This window comes from Buceros rhinoceros, unplaced genomic scaffold (assembly GCF_000710305.1).
Source record: "Buceros rhinoceros silvestris isolate BGI_N320 unplaced genomic scaffold, ASM71030v1 scaffold5989, whole genome shotgun sequence".
In the NCBI taxonomy this organism is placed as follows: Eukaryota; Metazoa; Chordata; class Aves; order Bucerotiformes; family Bucerotidae; genus Buceros; species Buceros rhinoceros.
Genome location: NW_010430824.1, coordinates 8,372 through 32,091, shown reverse-complemented (window position 1 = coordinate 32,091; position 23,720 = coordinate 8,372). Strand labels below are relative to the sequence as shown.

At 38.8% G+C, this 23,720-nt stretch overlaps 1 protein-coding gene across 1 annotated transcript in view; it reads right to left on the bottom strand.

The window, feature by feature from the left end:
• Nucleotides 1-1,162: 1,162 nt before the first annotated feature.
• Nucleotides 1,163-23,720, bottom strand: part of PIK3CG (phosphatidylinositol-4,5-bisphosphate 3-kinase, catalytic subunit gamma) — a 25,003-nt gene continuing 2,445 nt past the window's right edge. Inside the window, exons 2-10 of the mRNA XM_010143156.1 lie at nucleotides 20,355-20,420; nucleotides 20,026-20,251; nucleotides 16,285-16,388; nucleotides 15,087-15,233; nucleotides 13,422-13,512; nucleotides 9,338-9,468; nucleotides 8,613-8,724; nucleotides 6,545-6,702; nucleotides 1,163-1,444 (exon numbers count right to left, since the gene is read on the bottom strand). Coding sequence (XP_010141458.1) covers nucleotides 1,163-1,444; nucleotides 6,545-6,702; nucleotides 8,613-8,724; nucleotides 9,338-9,468; nucleotides 13,422-13,512; nucleotides 15,087-15,233; nucleotides 16,285-16,388; nucleotides 20,026-20,251; nucleotides 20,355-20,420 — 1,317 coding nt within the window. The remainder of the gene's footprint in view (nucleotides 1,445-6,544; nucleotides 6,703-8,612; nucleotides 8,725-9,337; nucleotides 9,469-13,421; nucleotides 13,513-15,086; nucleotides 15,234-16,284; nucleotides 16,389-20,025; nucleotides 20,252-20,354; nucleotides 20,421-23,720) is intronic.

Sequence of the window (23,720 nt, the reverse complement as noted above, 5' to 3'; positions counted from 1 at the left end):
CCCTACACAGGCAGACTTGATGATTTGCAGGCATCCTACCGTAGAGAAGTTAAAATTCTACGTAACACTGCCCATTTTTTCCTCTTTTAAGTTTAAATATTGAAATTAAAGATAGGGATTATTTTTCTTTCATAAATAGCTTTTCAGTAGTATAGTCTCTTAAGGAACTTAAAAATAAATAGCAAAATATACACAATTTCAAAGATTATATTTAATTCCTTCTAGGTATATCCTGAAAATATATCACCAAAGAATAAATAACTTTGGGTTTCTCAAATATTTGGTAAAATGTCAATTACTCTTACATAAGGAGTTTTCTCTGAGGAACAGGAAGTACCATTGCTTTTTCTACAAAGCTTTTACTACACAGGTAGAATTTTAGTGACTTTATGGTAAGAATATAATCTTTAATATAACATGGACATTCCCCACTAAAAAGCACAGTAAAAAACCTTTCAAAATGAAACCCTCAGAATTTCAGTTCAAACGTGAGGAACTTCCAGGTGACTACGAAGTTCTCCTGGCAGGACAGTCAAGTTCAGTTGTCTGTGTCAGAAGGCTACAATAATGAGGTAATTTCCTCCAGTGGTAGAGCCAAAGCTGTCTTCTGTTTTAATACAACGTATTGAAAATCCAGAAAGGACAATGCGTTAAGGAAGGAATGAAAGGGAAGTACATGGGTAAAGAACACTTGAGTGTAAGCCACCCTGAGAAAGAAGTGAATTGCCTACAGGGATTTCAATAGGACCATAGATTTTGAACAGATTATTCTGCTTTTGAAGGGCTTGACCCTCATGAACAGCTAAGGTAGTATCATAGGGGACTTCCATTTGAAGTTGCAGGATATCATCTTACTCAAGCTCCTCCTTTGTATTTACCTGAAATCATTACTAAAGAAAACAAGAAAAATGCAGGCCACATCAGCAAAGCAGCTAGTTATAAGAATCCAGAAACTTGAATTGCCATTAGACATTAAAAAAAAAACCAAACACCTGCAGGAAAATCTTCTGGAGAGGCAGAGCAAAAGTCCTTGCCTTTTCAGATCCGTTTAAGCTGCCAGCAAAGTAAAGGCAATTTTGACTGCTCATTTATTCAGAATTCATAAATAACATGTAGATTCACTAACCTCCTATTCACGCCCACAGTTAATTTACATAAAATATTAAGCAGAATGCTTTTCTACTCCTTGTTTGATTCCAAGCACAAGATGTAAAAACCAGTTAAATTGTACAGTCCAGCCCTTATCTCTGCAAACTTCTATCTGATCAAGAAAATGCTTTTTGGCACCTTCTTCGCTTTCCCCTACTGTCAGTGCATCCCGGATATATTCAATATCCTCTTTGCTGGTTAACTGGGGCATTCCAGTCATAAGCATCATGGAGAACAGGATGATCAGCAGGTTTGTATGATGTCGAAGAGCTAAATAAGCCTTCACACATACGTCCTACAAGAGAGAAGGGGATTTTGTTAATTGATGAGGTGAACTGAGAGGGATGGTGCAGGAATTTCACAGGACTCTCGTTAACCAATGCTATTCAATCACTCGAGTACGTCAGAGAGAGGAGACGGAACAGGGCATTCGCCTGAGCAGAAATGCGAAGCAAACTCTGCATGCGTTGCTCAGTATTACTTCATTCATCAGCACACCCTGGGGCAACAAGTACTGTTTTGAAGTACAAACGAAAAGGCTCTTTTTAATAGTCTATCAATTACTAAAGCATAAAACCCTTCACCAAAATTTCAAATTAATTTCCCTATCGCATAATCTCTTTCTGTGGCTGTTAAAGAGACAGCAATAATTCATTGTCTTCCTTTCCACTGGTATGTTCCCATTTAGAGACCACGACTGGCAAGTGATACTGAATAAAGCAGCACCTCTGGGGGACTGTTCTTCATTCTAGATACACGTCTATTAACTTTGCAGAGGTGACAGCTTATTTAATGGAGAAGATTTTTCAGGCTTGGTGTTCTGAGAAATTTTTCCAGCTGACAGCTCTAGTTTTCAGGCACACTGCCTTGCTGTTGGATTTCTACATTTAGGTATTGTCATACTGGATTTCATAGATGGCATTTTCTAGCTTTTCCACTTCCGTATATATGTAATTTGTGCTTAACAACATAACCTTTAGAAGAATGAAATTTCTGCAGCTTGGAAAAACATGCAATGCTTTTTAAAAGAATATTTAATTCTGACTAATACATGAATTGAAATTATTGTTTCTTGTATTAAATTTATTACTCATTTACTTTTAGAAAGAACATCTTATGGAAGACAATGCAATGAAGGAATCAATCGTATTAGAAAGTTATATTTGACCTGCAATGCTGTAATGTAAAAAGATGAAAAACATTTCCGAGAAGATTATTGCCATTAAAACCAAAGCTGAAGCAGTGCTAATTTTTACCCAATTAAATATACAATTTAACCCTTCCACAAATGTATAGGAATTTATTAAAGAATTCAAGAATTTTGTTAAAGAAATCAAAATGTAAAGTTCCATTAAATCTTTTCAGCCCTCTAGAACACCATTTATTTTCTGACAAGGTGTATGGCTTTTTTCTCCTTTAGAAACAGTAAGAAGTGCACAGATAATCTTCACATGTACCACTGTTCACATCAGCACCAGGACAACCAACCAGACAGGTTAGGAAGATACTAAGGAAGGAAGATGATATGTTGAAGCTCTGATGATGTAAGGTTTCTTTTTTCCTGTTGCCTAGGCCCTTAAATCTTTCACTCTGTTTCCAGATAAATTCTTTCCAGAAATAAGATCATACTTATGAACTCCAATGTTAGTTTAGCTCTAGTGAAGCAGAAGATAAATTGCAATGGTCAAAGCACAATTTACAACAGAAACCACCATCATCTTATCACAGGGATTAGTTTCTCTCTGTGACACCAGGAGAAGTAATAAATAAATAAAAAAGAAATTCTACTTATGTATTACCAACTTCAAACAGGGAAATCTTGTCACAAAGGTTACTGAGTGTTTTGTTCCCCTTGAAAGAGACGAAAGCTCTTTATAGTTATATCAAAGAAGGTTTTACATTTCTCTGTGGATGATGCATCTCACTACTGAGGGTGTCTGAGACAGAAAAACAATCATGCAGTCAGGAACTGCATCTCAAAGGCACTCCTTCCAGGAATTAAAAAAAAAAAAAAAAAATCTGTATCTGCCTGTTATGGTTATTTATTCAGACAGGAACTGAATGGAGTTCTGAGTTAACATCTTCCAAGAAAACTGATTTTTACACTTCTGAGAGAGGCAGAAGGAACCAAAAATAACACATACGGATGTATCAAGGATATGTAGATGTTTACCACGGAATTAAGAAGAAAGCTGCTAACTAATCTAAAGCCACAGGCAGAAGGGGAGGAGCTGAGGAGAAACCAAAATCCCGCTGTCCAATAGACAATAAATAATAAATATTTTGAGAGCTTGAAACTGTCCTAAGTATTGGTATCCTAAAGGTCAGGCATTTTTATAATATAAAGTGTCCAAGCTCTGTGATATAGGCCATCCCTTCTCTGTACAGTATACTACAAATAAGTATTTTTCAATGATGAATTGTACATCCTTCTGCTTTGTCACCTATTTGATAATCGCATAAATGACATTTTGTAAACAAATGGCATCGAAGAATTTGATTAATATTTAGCATACAGATCCCTGTATTAAAAAAATAATGGATTAAATAATGAATTAAAACTAATTCAAAATTTAATGCAAAAACTAGCAAAGACAATTTAAGGCAAACTAATCATAGATAGATGGATAAAGCTCAAAAGACTATGAAGAACTTAGATGAGGCTCTCTCATGGGTTTCTACAAGTAAGATGTGAAAAAGTTGTAAGTACATAGGAGTAAGAGAGTTGCATGGGTTTCAGCCAAAGGTTGGAAAGGAAATGCCACCAAATACGACATTTACAGCAAAAGAAATCTGGACAGTACTAAGGCAGCTGAAAATTCATAGACAGAACAGGAAAATACCAATCTCCTCAGATTAAGTCGTGCTTAAGTACATTTTTGCAATTAGGACAAAAAACTATCAAATACTGCTTGCTACCAAGTATTTCTGTGTTGTCATTAATAACCTCTGGCCTCTAATCTTCATTAAACCATCATAACGAATGCAAACAAAAAGGGAAGCAAAATTTAGATTAAGAGTTAATAGGAATGAGATCTATTTCTAGTTCCAGAAAAGTCACCAGGCCACTGGGTGCTTTAGAAGTTCACTAATAACGACCTACACTCTGTTGCAGTGAACTTTGGCCAAAATTATTCATCTAATTAACATCCTCTGACACATGCAGTACGAGCTATGGCTAACACATCTGTATGGACTGTATCCAATAGGTGACTGAGAAATAAAATTAATTTTAAAATATTAAAAACACTAAAGCCTGTAAAAAACAAAGGATTCATCTGAAGCACAATCTACTTTAATGTAGTTGAAATACAAATTAATGAGAGATGCTCTTAAAAACAAATGAAGGATAAATGCTGAGACTTTTCCATTAATACATGAATGAGTCAGCAGGCACACTGAATGAATCCCTCAATACTAGGAAACATGATGAAAAGTGAAGCTGTAATTTTGTTTATTTTTGTACTCTGATCATGGAATGAAATGTATATTTTTTACAGCAAAATATGTGATGCAGAGCTTGCTCTGTGTTACTATTTTGCTTGTATGAAAGTATCTGAACTTTCTTTTCATTGGTCTTTGAGACAGAAAAGCCTTTATATTTACTACCGGAGTAGCAGTTCACAAACATTATCTAATGCAGCAGAACTGTACCTGAACTTACATTTTTTTCATCATTATTATTGTTGTCTGTGCCTAATCACCCCACTTAAAATGACCAGGTCACATATCACAGTCACACAGCACATTAATGACCTTTCATCTCGTTAATGACACCACTGGAATTGACGCTGGCACTATTACAGCATTCCTAAAATGTTTGCATTAGTGAGACGGTAGCAATATTTAGAGATTTGAACCATAGTATCAAAATGTGTATTCAGTCAAACCCAGGACTGTACGATGAAGGTTTGGCTTACTGAAGGAGGCTAAAACCAAAATCACCTCCTATTGCTTTTGGTGTTTGGGCTGCTGAAGTAAAGGTCAGGTATTCTCTGAAGGCTGGATGATCCATTTATACGAACTGTCTCTCTGCAGACACTAACAGGTTGCTAGTCTTCTAATTCTCCATCAGCACACTTTCACATTTTCAACTATTTTCTGCTTCCAGAACAGAGACCTTCTACGAAATAACATACCCGAGATTGGTGTTTCAGCCCCCTACTTGCACATGGGTTACAGCTGGGGCAACAGCATCTTTCCTGTACATGAGTACAGCTCACAGAGTATGGGCTCCGAGAGTATGGGCTCAGCACTCCCATAGCAAAACCCATCCTGCTCTTAAATCTTTTGAGCTAAAAGCCCCCTTCATAACACCTGCGTTGTGACAAAGCTTGTCCGTGTGCAAAACATGCACTCAAAAATTGCACCTGGCTCTTTAGTTATTTTCAGAAGTCTGGGCTCAAGGATGACAATTGTCAATTGTTGTTATTTGCGGTATGATCATGTGTATCTTCAAGGGACATATTCACTTTTCAACAACAAGAACCTTAATTAGGTACTTAATCAAGTTAGCAAACCAGACTCCTTACCAGGATAGAGACTGGTTCGTCCACAGGGAACCCAGAACATCTAAGCTAGGCTTTTACTTTGACTCACACTCTGGACGAGACTTTTTATTGTGATATTATAGGGAACCTGCTTTCTAAACCAGGCACTTATTCAAATTCCCTAAATATGAGCACAGGAATAACACCTCAGACATCCATTTGCTTCTGCTCAGCCATGCTCTCAGCCACTTCATTAAACATACTAAACAGAATTTTGCTTTGCTCCCTCCTTGCCCAGGTCCTAATACAAGCTTGAAATATCACAACTGTTTCAGAGGGGCTCCATTTGAAATAGAAGCTGCAATAGAATAGATTTTTAACACCTTTCTTTTCCTTCACAGCATTAAGTCCATCCGCTTCACAAAACCAGAATCTGACCTAGCTTAAGGTCACTGCAGGTTTCTATTCAGATGCAGTAGTTTGAGCCCCAGAACACGAGGGAAGAATCAGGAGGGAATAACACCAGCAAAGCCAGCTGCGGAATGCCTCACGCTCTACCCTGAAGGGCTCCGCTTAGTGCTATGGGTCTCCTCTAATTGCACAAATACTGAAGCCCTCCACAAAGTATTTTCAGTCAAGACAAGAAACAAAGAAAGTACTGCCTATCTTGTCTGCTGCTAACTGAAGCTTTTCAATGTAGCTTTGTGAACATTTGAATTCTAGTTCCCATAATCCTACAGATAATGTTTGCCCTTAATTGGGCCTAAAATATACTGGAATTGTATTATGATTCGGTAAATTCTATTAACATAATACCCAAGAGCCTAGCCTTTGAAAACTAGGCACTAATATTCATTTCAGAGGGGAAAAAAAAACATTGCCTAATTGATTTGCAGCTAGATTACCTGAAATTTATGGAAATGGAGACTTGTCTTCTTTCCGGAAGTCCCCATGACAAACAGAAAATCTGGAGTCAGCACAAAAGGAACTCTTTCCTTATTAATTCCAAGGAAGCTTTTGTAATTCCCAAGAATATGGCCAAAATCAATATGGAAAAGGTTACCTTCATAAAGAGAAGAAGTCATAATTAGGCTCAAATACAATAAACTGCCAAGAACATCTGTATTCGAAATAATTCCAAACTCTGTTTTCTGGTGTGTATATATAATCCCTCCTCAGTTCAGCAGAAAACACTATCTTCTCTCTTTATTTTTTAAAAATATATAATTCTGTCCTCTTGGCAAAGTTGCTTTGTATTTATCTTTGGCAGTTGTTAAAAACCTGGCAGAACTGCTGTATTTTCTAAACATATACTCAGAGCTTTTCAAAAATCAGCCAAGGAAAGCTGGTACCTCAGACCCGTAACATTCAGGTCCCAGCACATCATGACATGGAAAAGGCCTGTGGGTTATGTTTCAAACACCCGTGGGATTCTGGTGCTATCCAGCTCCTTGTCTAATGTCATTTGCTAGAACATGCTTTTTTTGTCACAGACCTGCATTACCAATACCTAAACCACTCTGTACTGTGCAGAGCGAGTTGTGCTGTCACCCTCTGGACAGCTTTGAGATTGTAGTAGGGTATCAGTTCCCAGGAAAGCAATGAAAAACTCCCTTCAAGGATCGCTACACCTGCAGGGCTGGGGTGTGCTGCTGCTCTTCAGATGGTTACTTTCACTGGCAGACAAGATGGAAGGATAAGAGAGTATGGTTACTTAAAACCAGACTTGTTACACTGGTACACGTATAAGAAAGATAAAACATTAAATCATGTAAGATGATACTTAACAGAGACCTGTAGGAGGAACATCCTTAGATGTTCCAGCATTTCAGACAGTTTCCGAGTCCTCCCAACCCACCAAATCTGACACTCTGGCTTCTGTTGCTCAAGACAGCTCCCGTTAAAGGCCCTAATGCAAATCTGCTCCTGACCACAACAGAATAACCTTTCTTACTCTGTCTCCTTTTCTACTGGCCCATCTCTCATTTTCTCCCAGTGGGCACTAACATTGCATTATATGATATATAATGTTGAAATTAAACCATTTCTTTGTCTTCTTTTTCTCAAGGACTTCTGGTGATCTTTTTAACTGTAGTCTTCAGTTAGCTCATTTCTGCCTTCAGGGTACTTTTTCCCTCTAGCCTTCAACTGGTAAAACTTTAACTATAACATGATTAATATTAAATAAACAGCCTTCTAACTAAGCCTAAAAATATTTCTGTCTCTTAGCATTATGTAAAGATTAATTATGAAGCAAGAGGATCATGAAGCTGGAAGTGAATTTCTTAGACTAAGTAAAACTCCTCCATGTACACTGCTCGTTCTGGGGTCCTTTCTAGAGATTCCATAGGTAAGTAAAATGAGGGATGAACCAAAGTGCAGCTACAGAAAAAGTTTCTAGTTTGTAATACAAAAAAATTGCAGTTCTTTCAGGATGATAGCAACCAGTCCATAAACTTCAGTAGCAAAACCAATACACTCCACGTACACTTATTTTCTAGGATTTTCTACAAAGCTATATAAAGCAATTATGTTCCTTGGAAGTGAAAATAGTCCAGTACATCTGAATTCTGACACAGATACAGTTCCAGTGAACACTGTCAGAACCACCTCCACACTTCAGACAGGTGAACAGCTGTCCACTTTCCAAAGTTTTTTGGATTTTACATCTTAGCTCTAGACACTAAAAAAATAAATTAGTTTTACATTCCTCATGACTTAGTTCATAACAAAGCTGTCTTTGGAGAATAATGGCATTATTAAAGATAAATATCTAGAGTCTGTATGAAAGCCAAAAGGGGTTACAATACATTTCAATGTCGCAGGAGGGCCTGAACTTGTAAGCAATGCTAACGGAACTGGATTGTGTCTCTTCATTCATTGAGAAATGCATTATTTATTAAAATGAAAGATAAATCTAGTAAAGCATAGACAGTCCCACCTCTTCTATGAAATTCTCAGAAAATAACTCACCTGTTTCTGTAATCATAATGTTGTCATTGTGTCTGTCTCCTATTCCAAGTACAAAGGTTGCCACACAGTATCCGGCACAAGAATAAACAAATCTTTCCACAGCTGCCTGAAACTAAAAATATAGCTTAGAGATGTTAAATGCTTCAATGCTAGAAACTAAATTCAGTCATTCTCAAAATCATATGTCTTTCTGTCAACATGCATTATCAACAGTTAGACAAACTGTCTTATAAAATACACCGTTGCACAGCAGAGCTGAGATCACAGCCCTGCATTGCGCTTGCTGTACTATGCGAGCAAGCTCTATCCCTTAGCACAAATAAATGAAACAGTTGTCCACTCTTTCTGAGAAAAAAGCTGACAGAAAGCTTCAGTAGGTCAGTGGACTCACCTAAGAAAAGGCGTTGGGAGTACCCCAATCTGTATTTAAACCCACGCTGCCTTTCAGTGTTCTTAGATGTCCTTTCAATCTGCTCCTCATGGATCACTTCTAAATACCAGTGACCACTGACAAAGGAGTCACTTCTAAAGCAGATTGTTCCTCAGAAGCTTGGCTGCCGGCTGGATGCTAAAGGCTCATTCACAGATACTTGCGGCCAAGTACAGGAAAATTGAATGGATTTTTCAAACTCAGGTAAGTAACACAAAACCAAGTATACGGGCTCTGTGATCCTAAATTAGTACGGTGCCTTGGAAAATCCTGCTTAAAAAATCAGCGAACTCACCTTCTCTTCAATTATGCACCTTTCCTTGAGCCACTGGTTTAGTATTTCATCCTTAAATGCACCAGTGTTCCCAACTGTGCTCTGCTGAATTTTGGCAATTGTTGTAGCATCTTTAACAATTTCAATCATTCCTAGAGAAAAAAAGGAAGAAGGTAGAAGAAATTATAAAATTTATATCAAAGCATATTTAAAAATATGCAAAATTAAATTTAAAACTATGGGGTTTTGAATCAACTGTGAGCAGAAATTTATTTTACAAGCAACAGTGGTTCTTGTTCATTCCCAGCTGAAACCAGCCAGAGCCCATAACTACCCTGGCATCCTAAACTCCATGACAACATAGAATCTTTTAAAATGGAAAGAATCACATGACGAGAGGGGACCCTCTGCACAAAGCTTTTCCCAAGTGAGAGTAACTACCTCCTGTCCTGATCGCCTGCAGAAGCCCAGGTACCATTCACATTGCCACCAGCTTCTCTTCAACTTTACAAATTGAGAAGCTGAAGAGAAGCTGCAGCACACAAGTGTTGCCAGAGCTGTGGCAGAGGAGCAGAGCTGGCTCTCCTGCAGTAAATCCAGTTAAAGCTTAAGTATGCACATGCACAGAAAGGTTCAGAAATACCAGTAGACAGTACAGCAGTGGGATTGCTGGTGGAAAGCTCTGGCTGTTGGGGCACAGAGGTTGGTCCCTAAACTGAACAGATCCTCACAAAGGCAAATCAGCACATCACAGCAATACGGTGCGGAAACAGGGACTTGTGCTGTTCATACTACTAACGTGGCATGCGGTGATGGGGAAGCTAGAGCGAAAAGCAGAAACAGAAGCTGCAAGACAACTCTGCACTGTAGCCAAACTAGCAAACGCAGTCTGCCCTCGTGCTGGGCATGCCTCTATGGGGGAAGGTCAGATTTCAGCTGAACTTTAGTAACTTGAAATACCGTATATTTCTTCCCCTGTTTCAAGTTCAACCGCGTCTTCTAGGTAAAAATCTGGCTTCAGCTTAAAGTTAAGTAAGCAGGCAAAAATATCCCTTCCTTGTCAAAGTGCTTCAAAGCAGTTTCTCATTTGGTTTCAGTTTGACTCTCTGAAACACATGAGTTTCTATCTTTTCACAGACCTGCCCTTTTGCAGTTACTGAAGTATGTGCAAATTTTTCAGTAACAGAGTAAACCACAGTAATCTCTTCCTGCCTTCCACACATGGCTGAATTCAGGGCTCCATACTCTCTGGAGGTATTCCTTCTGCTTTGACAATGGCATGGATTTATTTGTAAAAAAATTATTGTAGAAATATGACCTCCAAAATCCACCACCAACAGCACCACATTAAAAAGTTCAGCAGTTTGGTCTGTGCTTGTCATCCTGTTGTTTTCCTCCTGGGAGTGAGCTTCAGATCACATTCTAGTTGTTGAAAAGGCCGTCCCTGCCTGGGCTCACAGATCTCCCTCTACTGGCCAACAGCTCCCTGATTCCCAGGGAGCAGAGCTGTTGCAGGAGGCCTCTTCTGCTTCCCCTTGCATTTAAAACTTCTCCCAGCACAGCTGTGTCGATTAGCAGTGTAAGAAGTCCCCACGTTTTAAAGCAGCTGCTAATGAAAATCCTCTACTGATCATTTTCCGCTGCACTGCCAAAAAAGAGTAGTATAAAACCTACACAGAATGTTGTGTGGCTTATTCTGCCAAAGTACGTAAAGACATTGTGGCAAAAAAAGTAATCTGTTGGAATAGTATAGCTCTACTGGCAAATCCTTCTAAATAAAGACATGCCTCTCGGAAGGTATAGTTAGTCCTAGAGAAAGCTTCAGTAACTGGGAGGGTCTCAGCTGGACTGTATTCAACTGGGAGGAAGTACAGCAGTAAATGCACTATGCCATGAGTACTAAAGGAGGCCACTCTTACATAAAGTGCCAGCTTGAACTTCTTAAATTTGGCAGTGATGCAGCTTAGTAAGCAGTGATAATTGCCTCGCAGAGCTGGGAACATATGGCCATGTCAAAGGGAGAGGTAAGAGGGTACGATCTTTTACCAGTGACACACAGAAGAAAAAGTTCCTCTTACAGGGGTCTACAAGGCAGCAGCAGTGGAGAGAACAGATGTTTCCAGAATTGCAGACCGCGTTGAATGCAGATGTCTTCAATAGACTGAGAAAGCTCTACATGTGAGGGGATGTCAGCCCCAGGTGTAAGACACCCAGCTGGTTCACTGTGCTTGGTGTAGAAAGGGGTACTGTCCTCACGTCAATACACAGAAACTGCCCCAAGTTCCAAAGAAATATTACAAAGGAGGGAAGAAGCAGCTTCGAAGAAGACCACATATGAAGCTTATGAAAGAACATTTGCATGCCACTACTCTTTGGTTTTGTTCCAAAAAAGCAGAAGCTCTACATCAAAGTGTCCCACATTGGGTATTACTAATTTAGGCTGCAGGTATTCTCAGCAAACCGAACAGGAGTCTTTCTATGATTAACCATGCCCAAACTGTAGTGCTTACACCTCCCCTGTGCATATAGGGAAATAAACAATTATTTCCTTGAGATAAAAAAATGGGGAGTCAATTAAGAATTCATGAAAGAATAATGAAGTCTGTAACTTTAGTATAAGAATGCTAAAATCACTGGCAGAATTCCTTCACCTTCCTCTGTTATTTCAATACATGACATTGTCTTAAGTTCATTTTAAACAAAAATGAATTAAATCCTAAAAATATCTCTAAAAATTAGGTTTGTTATAACATACCTAAAGTAGAGGAAAACACACAACCCTCCATATATTCACAGCTAGTTAGTATTTGATATATAATGTTCCATTTCCTCTATTCTTAGAATTCTATCGATACAATTTATTTTATTTTATATTATGAGAAAGAAACTCTTTTGTGTCACACTACCAAGCATTTTATCAGGGAGTCTGGGTAAAAATTTTATGTAGCAATAGGCTTTAGAGAGGAAGTACATTACAGATATATATTAAAAAGAGTTCTTAATTTTACTGGGACCCAGTTCATTGTTCTTTGATCCATACAGCAAAATATATTGCTGAAAAAGAAAAGAACTAAAAAGGTGGAGATCACAGCAGACACATAGCAATATTTATATTATCATTATTTTATCAATCCATGAAGTTACTATCAAACTGCCAGGTATACCAATAACAGGAATCAACAAACCTGCCAATTTTTACACATGCCCAAGCTTTAAGGAAATGGCAGAGCTGTACTTGCTAATCTGTCTCACTGCTGCTCTGTTTATACCAGCCAAAGCATTTTTTTCAGCACAATAGCATTGTCTGGGCATGGTCAATTTTTCTACACGGAGGAGGCTTTCCTCCAGCCAGTCGTTCAAGAACTCAACAAGACTGACTCTCCAGTCAATTCTGTATTATCAGGATACTAGGATACTGGGCAGTGTGGATGTGCTAGGGTACATAATATATGCAAATCTAACCACAGAGAGTCTGTTTGGAGCCATCAGGATGTATAAATTATGTATCATTTTGGCATTTCTCAACGTAACTGGACTCTTTCAGAGCTGATCAAGTTGCTCTACACGCTGTCATACAGTTCTCCAGAAACTTTGTAAGCTACTACAATTTCTCCCATCATCTGTGCTGCAGAAACTAATGCCCACTGAGAAATACTGCCTGAGCATCCTGTTGAGTAATGCTATTGCTTCTATGTAGTATAGGACATGAAGCTTTAGGTCAGGAAAAAATCATTGATGTTTCACTATTTTAACTCTTTTCCCTATTTTGTTCCTATTAAGACATTAAAAGATACCTTGAGTAAGTTGCTCTCTTTCACTGCTTTTTCACACCAAATATAAGAGAAACTTGCAGCAGGACCCAAACAGTTGGACTTGCACAGGAATCACAGTCAGTTAAGCTAGAGCAGCAGTTGAAGGATACCCATCAGAAAGGCAAGTAACCCTTGCTAAGACACAACCCAAGGCTTCTCACAGGAAGTGTAATAAACAGCTATTTATCTCGGGACCATACTTGTGCATACTTGTGCACAGAACAGTTCTCCCATATGCAACTTCTGTAACTACGGTATTCTGAATTTCTATCACAGTAAATGTGATCACATACCTATTTTGTTCCCTGTAGAAATACAGCCATAGGGTAACAAACAGAGGTCCAAGGATTCTGCTTCCCAAATGGATTCCATAATTCGAAGAATCTAGTAAAAAATCCCATATTTGGACATTACTTGCTACTCACAAAAATAACACTACCCAGACTTCTGAGATGGGGCTAAACTTACTTGTCTGTTTCACAGATTATGAGATAAATACAGAAAGTGTGCAGCCATTCAGGACAATCAGCATTTACATTTTCTCATTTGCCCTGTGCCCAGGCAATCTCTATGGTTTTATAAATACACACTGTATAATTTCTACATGAACTGAGATTAAATATATTACCAAGTATGTCCACTTTTTCCCTTAAATATCCCCAAAAGTGCTAACAAACCAGTTTGTCAGAACAATCATTGAAATATTACTAGAACAATGCTATCTACCAATTTCTTTTTCATTTGTAACTTCACCCATCGCATAAATAAATGATTGTGGGCCGACCCTGGCAGGCCTGGGAAGAAGCCTAATTAGCCTAAGTAGAGAGGTGTCAGTCAGCAGCAGGAGGTGTGTCGTTTAGGAGGAGACAAAGAGGCTATGTCAATGGGTAATTGGAGAACCAGCTCATCGCTGGGCAGGAGAGTGAACTTGAAACCAATCCAAGTAAGGCACGTAGTGTAAACACTGTACTGGAAAAGTATAAAGCAGTGTGGTAAGAGAGAAACTACGAACTTTTCTTTTAGCACTTTCTTTTCAATAAAGGCTTTGTGTGCACACAAGCTGTTTGTCACATTGTCCGTCCCGACCGTTCGTGACAAATGATAAAAATGTTTCATCAGAAAAACAGGTCATCTTGCAATAAGAAAGACTCCTTCTGCAGAACAGCAAATTGTGAAGTATGTATGGAAGCACATGTGGCCTGTGGCAGGAGAAAACAGGCTAACAGTATGTACTGGGTCTGGCTGGGATGAAGTTAATTTTCTTCAGAGCAGCTTGTATTGTGCTGTGGTTTAGACTGGTGACTAAAGCAATGCTGGTAACACACTGATGTTCCAGCTACTGCTGAACAGTGTTTGCAGAGTGCCAAGGCTGCCTCTGTTTCTTACTCTGCACCACTGTGAATAGACGGGGAGTGAACAAGAGGTTGGAGGGGACACAACCAGGCAGATGACCTGAACCAACTGAAGAAATATTCCAATATTCCATGCTAAATAATGTCATGCTCAGAAATAAAAAAAGAGAGGAAGGAAAGCAGGTTATGTCAATGAACTGTCTTTTGTGCAGGAACTGACTGGACATTGGTCTACCCACGGGATGTGGTGAGAGACTGCCATGGCATCACTTGTTCTGTTTTCTTTCTCTCTTCTTCCCCTTCTCCTTTGCTTATTAAACAATTTTTACCTCAAACCACAAGCTTTCTTGGGTTTACTCTTCCTGTCCTCTTTCCCCATCCCACCAGGGTTAACCCACAACACAGTAACATAAAAAAACCTGTAGTACAAGAAAGAAGATCCAATTTTGATCTTGGCCTTGCTATACACAGTCTAAATACCAAAAGACAACCTCATATTTCATATGGACAATAAAGATACGGTACACGCACTTCAGAAAAATAAAACAATTTTAACATATTTTAAAATATTCACATTATTCATTTTATACATTTTAGCTATCATACCTGTAAAATAAGCATGTCCTGACGGAGGTCATCTCCATGTTTGAAGATTATTCCTATGGTTTCATTTGATAGAGCTGTTGGATCTGCACATTTGAACTCAAGCCAGAGGGGCTTCTTCTTGGATGCCATCACTTTACATTTTTCTATCTGTGAAAGACATACTTATTGTAAGCTACTGGACTCCAACATCACCAAACTAACCTTCTTACAGACCAGCTAGAGAGTCATTTACCAATTTCCAATCAGTATACCACAAGAAACATACAGAAAGCACATGCAAGGAACGGTATTCACTGCCCACATAAATCCTCACTGAACCTGATAAAGCAAAAAGCATGCCTTGACTTTCTGAAATGTGATTTAGATCATAAACCTGCTTCAGACTGAAACACTTTTAAAAAGTGGGAATAAGAGATTCTGACAAAACTGGCAAATAATGGACCCAACCCCAACAGCACTCTCGATGGCTGCTTTGCAAAACCAGAACATAATCATTGTCTAATGCGATTTACCACACCATCCACCCTTGTGACTTCCAGCAACTTCAATTATTCCAGATTGCTCGATTCAATTCCCTTAGCAAATTGTTCAAATCCATGGGGAAAATGGCATTTCTGAAACTAATTTAACATACCCGTTCATAAAAAAAAAGAAAATTAATTCCCTGTCTAATGATATTTTTAATCTTGAGAAATTCAGCATTGAAACTACTAACACTGCATTATTTCAAACATTTGCTCAACTAATTATGTCTAATACAAGTGTAGTATGTAATACTTTCCATTCTGGAATTCCTGGCTCATTGTTGAACATTATTTGTACAATAATTATTTGTACATTTATTGTACAATAAAGCCATTCAAAATAATAAAAGCAATTGCACATTAGTGTTGGAGGGCAGACATCAGACAAGAGTTATCTTGGAATATTAGTGTGTCGGAGATTGAGGTTCTGAGCTTGTAGTTTAAAACAAACCAGTTTTTACCATCCTTATTTTGAAAAAGGAAGGAAGTTGTTATATCTTGGAACTTACTAGAAACACTGATTCTACTTCTAATATTTGGTTTAGCCTAATCCAAGTTCAGGGTAGACTAGTCAAAGTTCAGGGTCTGAAGATTATGGACAAGTAGCACTTCCTAGAATGAAGATGAAATGAAAGCTTACCAATACAGTTTGTGGAAACTCAGAATATACCTACCACTAGGGCTCCTGCTCTTAGCCCGGGATCGTACGGAACTCTAAAACTTTCTGGAAGCTTGCTGTTCTGTAGTTTTTCAAGCTTTTGTCTCAGCTGTGTAATAACTGCAATGACAAGTAAAAAACCACAATGAAATAAAAAAAACCAAATAAACAAATAAGGTTATAGGTAATCAAACTTGTTAAGCATCATGACAACTAAAAACCTCCTCTGTTTAGCTACTTTTAAAATTGCTTCCCGCATGGATTCCCTGATTTGAGGAATGGTGAAAGACTCTTCAACTTGCACTATTAATGATCAGGGCTCTTTCAGATACCTAAAGGCAAAGTCTTCAAGTGCCTCACAAGTCATGTGTCCTCCACGCAGTGTTAGAAGCACTGCACAGTGTTTGGAGTTCTCCTGAAGACTCAAGAGATTGCATTAAAGTATCACCTTTCATTTAAAAAACAAAATAAACCACAGCACAACACATCAGCATGCCCCTGATGGTAACTGATGAGTGATTTCCCTGCCCTTATCTCAGCCTACAAACCTTGTGTCACATTTTTTATCCCCACTGTCCAGCTGAGGAGGGCAGTGATAGATTGGCTTTGGTGGGCACCTGGTATCCAGCCAAGGTCAACCCATCACACATGGCTATGCTGGGAAGGAGATGTCCAAAGCAACCATTGGCAAGTTTACAGGCTCGTAACATGTAAAGTAAGGAAAGCTGGTCATAAGAGCAAACTCCAGGCTGCCTACAGTAGAGAGCACGAATACAGGCATTGTCTTGACAACGTGGGAAGAATTATAGAATCATAGAATGCTTTGGGTTGAAAGGGACCTTCAAAGGTTCAACTGCCCCTGCAGTGAGCAGGGACATCTTCAACTAGATCAGGTTGCTCAGAGCCCCTTCCAACCTGACTTGGAATGTTTCGTGGGATGGGGCATCTACCATTTCTCTGGGCAAACTGTGCCAGTGTTTCACCACCCTCATTGTAAAAAATATCTTCCTCATATCTAGTCTTAATTTACACTCTTCTAGTTTAAAACCATCACCCCTTGTCCTGTTGCTACACGTCCTACTAAAAAATCCGTGCCCATCTTTCCTCTAAGCCTTCTTTAAGTACTGAAAGGCCACAATAAGGTCTCCCCGGAGCCTTCTCTTCTCAGGCTGAACAACTCCAAATCTCACAGCCTGTTCTCAGAGCAGAGGTGCGCCATCCCTGTGATCATTTCTGTGGTCCTCCTCTGGACCCTCTTCAGCAGGTTCATGTCCTTCTCATGTCGAGGACTCCAGAGCTGGACACAGCATACCCCAGGTGAGGTCTCACCAGAGCAGAGTACAGCAACAGAATTACCTCCTTTGACCTGCCCAGGATATGATATGCTTTCTGAGCTGTGAGCTCACATTGCCAGCTCATGTCCAGAAAATGAAGGCATTTCAAAAGTTCCTATCGAATGAAGAAAGTCAAGCCAGAAGAATAACCTGAGAACTCCCAGAACACAAATGTTACACTTATCCTAAAGACAGTTCTTTTAGAAAAGAACTACCTAGCAGTGCCCCATGACCAATATGTCATCTCCTTTGATAAAAAATAAATAAAACTAACAGCAAGATACAGGAGCTAATAAGAGGACTTTATAATTAGACACCTTTTTAAAAAAATCAACAACAAAAACAACTCAAACCTCAAAAACCCCCAGGCTGTAGTAACTTGGGTCATGAAACAGCTTTCTAAAATGTAACTATTGATTTCCTAGACAAATCTAGCTCGATTTCAGTGTCTCCTCATTGTAATGTAATATAATTTGAAAATGCCAACCAACTGAAGCTAGAAAAGATTAGCAATTAGCTGATTTTAAAATGCAAGTGAAGGTGCTTGCTGAAACAATTTCAAGTTGATCTGGCTTAGAACTAACTGCTATGCTTTTTAACAGAAGAAACAGCTTCATAGACACATTCTTGGGAGACAAATCATCTAGTAGAGTGGTGATGAAAGCAGATAATCCTGTGCAAGCTGTAATAGGATTTTAAATTTTTTTTGTTTATTATTCCTCACTATGCTCAAATATAAGCAAAGAGATTACATGAAAAGTGAAAGAAACAGTTTGACAGCATGACTGCTACTGGACTAGTAATGGACCTAACAGGAAGGAATTTATTCTTTAAAAAAAATCCACAAATACTGGAGGAAGACAAATATAAACTAGAATTAGATGAGACTGCATGACAGAGTGAAATGAAACAGTCCAAAACATTCAGACTGAAAATATAAACAACTATGAACATTAGAAATGATGAGGCAAAAAAGAAGCAAAAAGCTAAAGAAGAAATTCTAGGTTATACATTTTTAAAAATGTAAGAAATAGAGGATGCCTGTAGGAAAAATCATAACCTCAATAATCTGAGAATAAATTAAATTAGATGTAGCATTAATAGAACACTCCACAGTTTCAGGAAGCCTTATTCAGTGAAGATGTCAATTATATAAGTCATCTTTCAATGTTCTGCTGTATGTTATATACAAAGATTCTTTAACTTCAAAACCTGGTGGGTGTTCATGTGATTTGTGCTTTCTCTTGAATCTTTTCTTCTTTGCCCACATATCCTTCAAAGATAATGTGTTATGGAAACCACGGCTGTTACAGACATGTACATCTGCAAGGCTATGAAGTTTCTTTCCAAAACATGTGATTCTTACCAAATATATTTAGATTATAAAGCAATTAAAGATAAAATTTAAAAAGGTGTTTAGAAATAATATTTTATATGGGGGTTCAGTAAGTTCCCTAACTCACGCTATGTGTTAATGTAATTGATACTACATTGAAGAATAAATGGATATTTCCTTCAAATTTCTTTTGAAATACCACCACAGCCAATACATAACCAAAGTGGAAAGGCTATCTGAACCAAGGACTTCCTGGCCTGGAACATACCAGGCTGCACATGCAGGAAGAGCTGGTCTTTCAATTCTCAAATTCACTGGGAATTTTAATATTGTCATACGTCTTCTCATACCTTACTTACTCCCAACAGCAAGCAACTAAAATGACAAATAAGCTTTTAAGGGAATAGGGGGAAGGGGGGGAAGGGGGGAAAGGCAAGCAAAACCCAGTGGTAAACAGGCATTGCATAACCCTAACGTGGCTTCCAAAGCAGTACTTACAAGAACCAGAGGTAACAATACCACATCTGTGTCTCACAGGACTCCTATTCAGCACATCGCAAAGCCCCAAAGATGTGCTCTGTATACTCACTGCTCATCCACCAGCTATTTCCGTGGCATAGCAGAGGGTGTACTGGACTCTTCCCCAGGCTTCTTGCCAAGAGTCTTTAGTGACTGTTTAGGGTAAGGCTGTGTTTCTTGGCAAGTGTCACTTTTTCTCTTATTTCCAGTTAATATTTGTGTCCTGGGTTGTTTCTGTCTTCAATGCTGGCATTCAGCTAAGGGTTATGTACAAGAACATAGGTGTTTCCCAGTTGCCTGGTGTGAGGTTCAGGAAGATAAGCCAAAGCATGGGAAAGTACTGCGTGTCTATCACACTGATATTCATCCCCTTTTGGGGTGGAATAAGCAAACAAATGTATTCACTATTAACTTACACTGGCATTTAAAAAGAAGTAAAATGATGCTCTTTGACAGTAATTTATCCATGAAATTTCTAAATTAACTGTACAATTTGCTGCCTAGATTTTTCACACCCAAAGAGGAAAAAAACAGTTTTACTGCAAAGAAATTGCCTGTTAGAAAATACCTTGAGAAGTGACATCATACTTTTCTGCAGAAACTGATTTTATCTCCATTGTGACTTTATGCAGCAACTCAATTACTTGAACCTGCTTCATGAAATCATGTAGCATTGCTTTTCCACAGCCCCTAAGATAGGCTTCTAGGATGACCGCAAACCTTTGCTGGTAATGCATGGACTGGGCAATCTCGCTTCTTAAGAACCAAAACAAGAAGTGACCAATTCTTTTGTTCTAGAGATAAAGAAAAATACTACAATCAGCACGCATTTTTGACAAAGGGTTTTAATAATGCCAGTAACTTTAGTGTACGTTGGCTGTATTTTGAAGTACTTACTCTCAAACCACGTTTTAGCAGAAATCTGGCTAAAGCGCTGTCATGATACGGTTCAAATTTCACAGCCTGAGTAATACAAACATAGAAGACATGTTACTAACATGTTTAAGACCTCACTGCACTTCACCAATGACATCTAGAGAATGCACTGCTGCAGGAGTAGAAACTGTGTAACAAAGCTGGGCTTTCCAGGAAACAAAGTTGAAAAAACCAAAGCAAGCTTCTCTGTGTTTGATTCGAGAAGCACTTTTTCTTTGCAACAGGTTCTTTTCAGGTATACCATTAACAGGACAAATAAGGCAACACATGAGGTAGACAACCAGCGAGACTGATGTGACCATATGAAGGCACATGATCAAAGCAACATCATTCTCAGGCTGCAGCAAAAACCAGCAAGATCAGAAAACAGTCTGCAGTCTGACTGACACTGAGAAGGCTTGATGAAATGAAAATGGCATATCTGTAATCATTCTTTGACTAACAGTTTCAATAATAAAGCACAGTTTTTTGATAACACCCGCCACTTCAAGACTGGGGCACCGGCATTCACTCCTGGGTTCCCCAGCAAGCAGAGGATACAGGAGCAGGTTTTTGGAGCACCTAGCCCCTAAATGAAGGACAACATATTAATGAAGTACAATTAAGAGGAAGACTTCACCAGAGGTTTTTTTTTTAATGACTCTGTGAGCACAGATGTATTTTTTCCTCTTCCAACAGCTGCTCTCCTCCACAGATATTTCCAAGCTACTGCAAAAAAAGGGTGGAAACAAAAGGTCAACAATTTTTTTGAGGTGTTGGGATTGGAATTTTTTTTTGCTGTTACTCTTTTCGCCCATCCCAATAACCAACCAAGTTAATTCATCTATCAGAAAACTATCATGCTTCCAGGTACTGGGCTGTGCCAGGGAACTTGTCTACTTCAGGTGGTTTTTCCAGTGGCTTCTTTCCTGTTGCTTGAGGGACTCAAGTTTATAAGAGGTTTGTATTAAGATTAATGGCGGAAAAAAGTGTATGCCTGTACACCTCATGGCAAGAAAAGAGATATAAGATACATATGATCTCTGGAACAGAGTCACAAAATTCCTGTCGTGGTCTGAGAGAGGGTTGGTGAATGGTTTCGGGTTCTGGAAATAGAGTGCCATGAAGCAGCATGTAGGGAGATTAAGGGAAAACAAAGGGATGTGCAGAGAGCCAGTTGCATGTAGTACGCACAGCTTTCAGAAGCAACAAAGTATGTAAACCTCTAGTATTCAACAGAATATAATGGGTCTTTCAAGATCACTGTGGTCTGCAGCTTGCAAAGAAGCAAACAAGCCATCAGCAGAGGTCTACCAAATTCATCAAACAAATCACAGGGTTTTATAAACTCTTAAAAGTACTGTAGCACTCAGTGCATATCCCTGAAAAACAATTTAAGAATGTAATACAGCCAAACAAACGGCCAATGCTTCAAAACAAAACCTCCTTATATTAAGGTGGAAATGTATTTTAACATTAAAAATATTAGAAAAATGTATTATGAGCACCCTTATTCTGCTTATGTTTTAGAAGTAATTACTTTAAAAGTCAATCCCATTTTTCTTTTTTCTTCATAAACATCAACATTTGAAGAGCGACAATAAAAGCTAGCCATTAAAAAACATCTGCCAGCACTTCTTCAGGTTCCTGCATGTACCTTTGCCTTGTCAGTTCAGCAAGAGAAGAGCTTTACTCACTGTCGTATACAAGCACTACAGTCACGGGGGTTTGTTTTACAATGGATTTTGTTGTACTTTAACTATCCTATCCGTGTTTTATCAACTGCACAGAGAACAACAGACCTTTATAGGAAGTTCAGTATGTTTATTTACGGCATGGATGCTTCTATTTGGGATAAACCTAGGAGGATATAAAATGTTTGTTTGATTTCTAGCTCAACTGGGAGGTAAAATGGGAATATCCTGTCCAGAGTGAAGTAAGCCATTAAGCTTTCATGAAGGCATGCATGTGAAAAATGACGACTGTCTGCAGAAGAGACATCTCAGATGTGTCCACGAGAGCAGAGGAATGGCTGACATCCACTCTCTGAAAAATGTGGATTTTCAAATACGTGGTGGTACCAGTACTTTGCTCCAGGATGGTGATGGCCTACTCTCTGTTGTTAGCCAAGGAAGGAAAGACACAGAAGCAGCAGACAGGTAAAAGTTGGAATCTAGTATTTTTTACCTTTTGTGGGATGGCAATCTTTAATTTCTTACTAATAGCGACACAGTGAAATTAAGCTACTACGATTTTCTGATATAGCAATTTAATTTATGGGGTTTTTTTAAAACTCTCCAGATTTGTACTTCCTGAAAACAAACAATTTCAAAAACAAATAGAAAAAATCCCCAGTATTTCCCCCACTCTCTCAGGCACTTTGATATCAGCCAATCACCATCCCAAAGCCCTAATTTGGATACAAAAGCGAATAAAACTGCTGAGCCACATGTAGACAGCAAAAACTCACAAGCCAAGCATACATATAGCAGCAGCTACGTGGGAGGCCCAATGAGGTAACCGTAGCGACTCCTTTAGTTAATGCAGAAGTGCATAAATTCTGCCTGGGAGCCTAATCTTCAGACAAGCAAAGACAAGGCTAAAAGGGCTTTGTTTAAAGCACTAATGATGGCAGCAAAATCTGAAATACTAACTTCATTTTCCTGGAAACCTGGGCTCTCTTTGAGCCCAGAGACATTAAAGCCACATCCAGCAGCTTCCCTGGCTTCAGCAGTTCCTTTTTTTTTTTTTCAATTTTAAAAGCCAATTTTGTCCTCTGATTCTTTGAAAAAAGTATTTCCTGCTTGGCGGGGCAGCAGCCTTTCCGCACGAACCAGAGCCCTGTTGGGCATGGGAAGCCCACGGAGTCACCTTGCTTCAGGGGACACGTTTACCAGGAAGAACCGCACAGTTACACCTTTCATCAGCCATCAGACACGGCTTTGCCGCTGAAGGCTGCCCAGCTCCAGCACCGCCATGCAAAAAAGGAAACACACCTGTGTCCTTGTATAACTGATACAAACCTTCCTGGCGTTTCATCTGGCAGATCCACACACAAAAGGCTGCGAATTGATACAGCTGGGATTCCTTACCATTAAAAACACAAGTTTTTCGCCCAACTTTCTCAGAATGAATTAATCTTATTACGGAGTCCTAGCAACCTTTTATTTACCTTTTAAAAATTTTTGGGCTTCTAGATAAATTTGGTCCCCTTAAAAGTACAAGACTGAAGTCATCACAACATACTGTGTAACTACCCTGTTATTCTTGACCTTAATACCCAAGCCCAGTTTTCCTTCAGGTCTTGTCTGTGTCAAATCTGTCTTTACTTCCTTTCTGTCTACACTC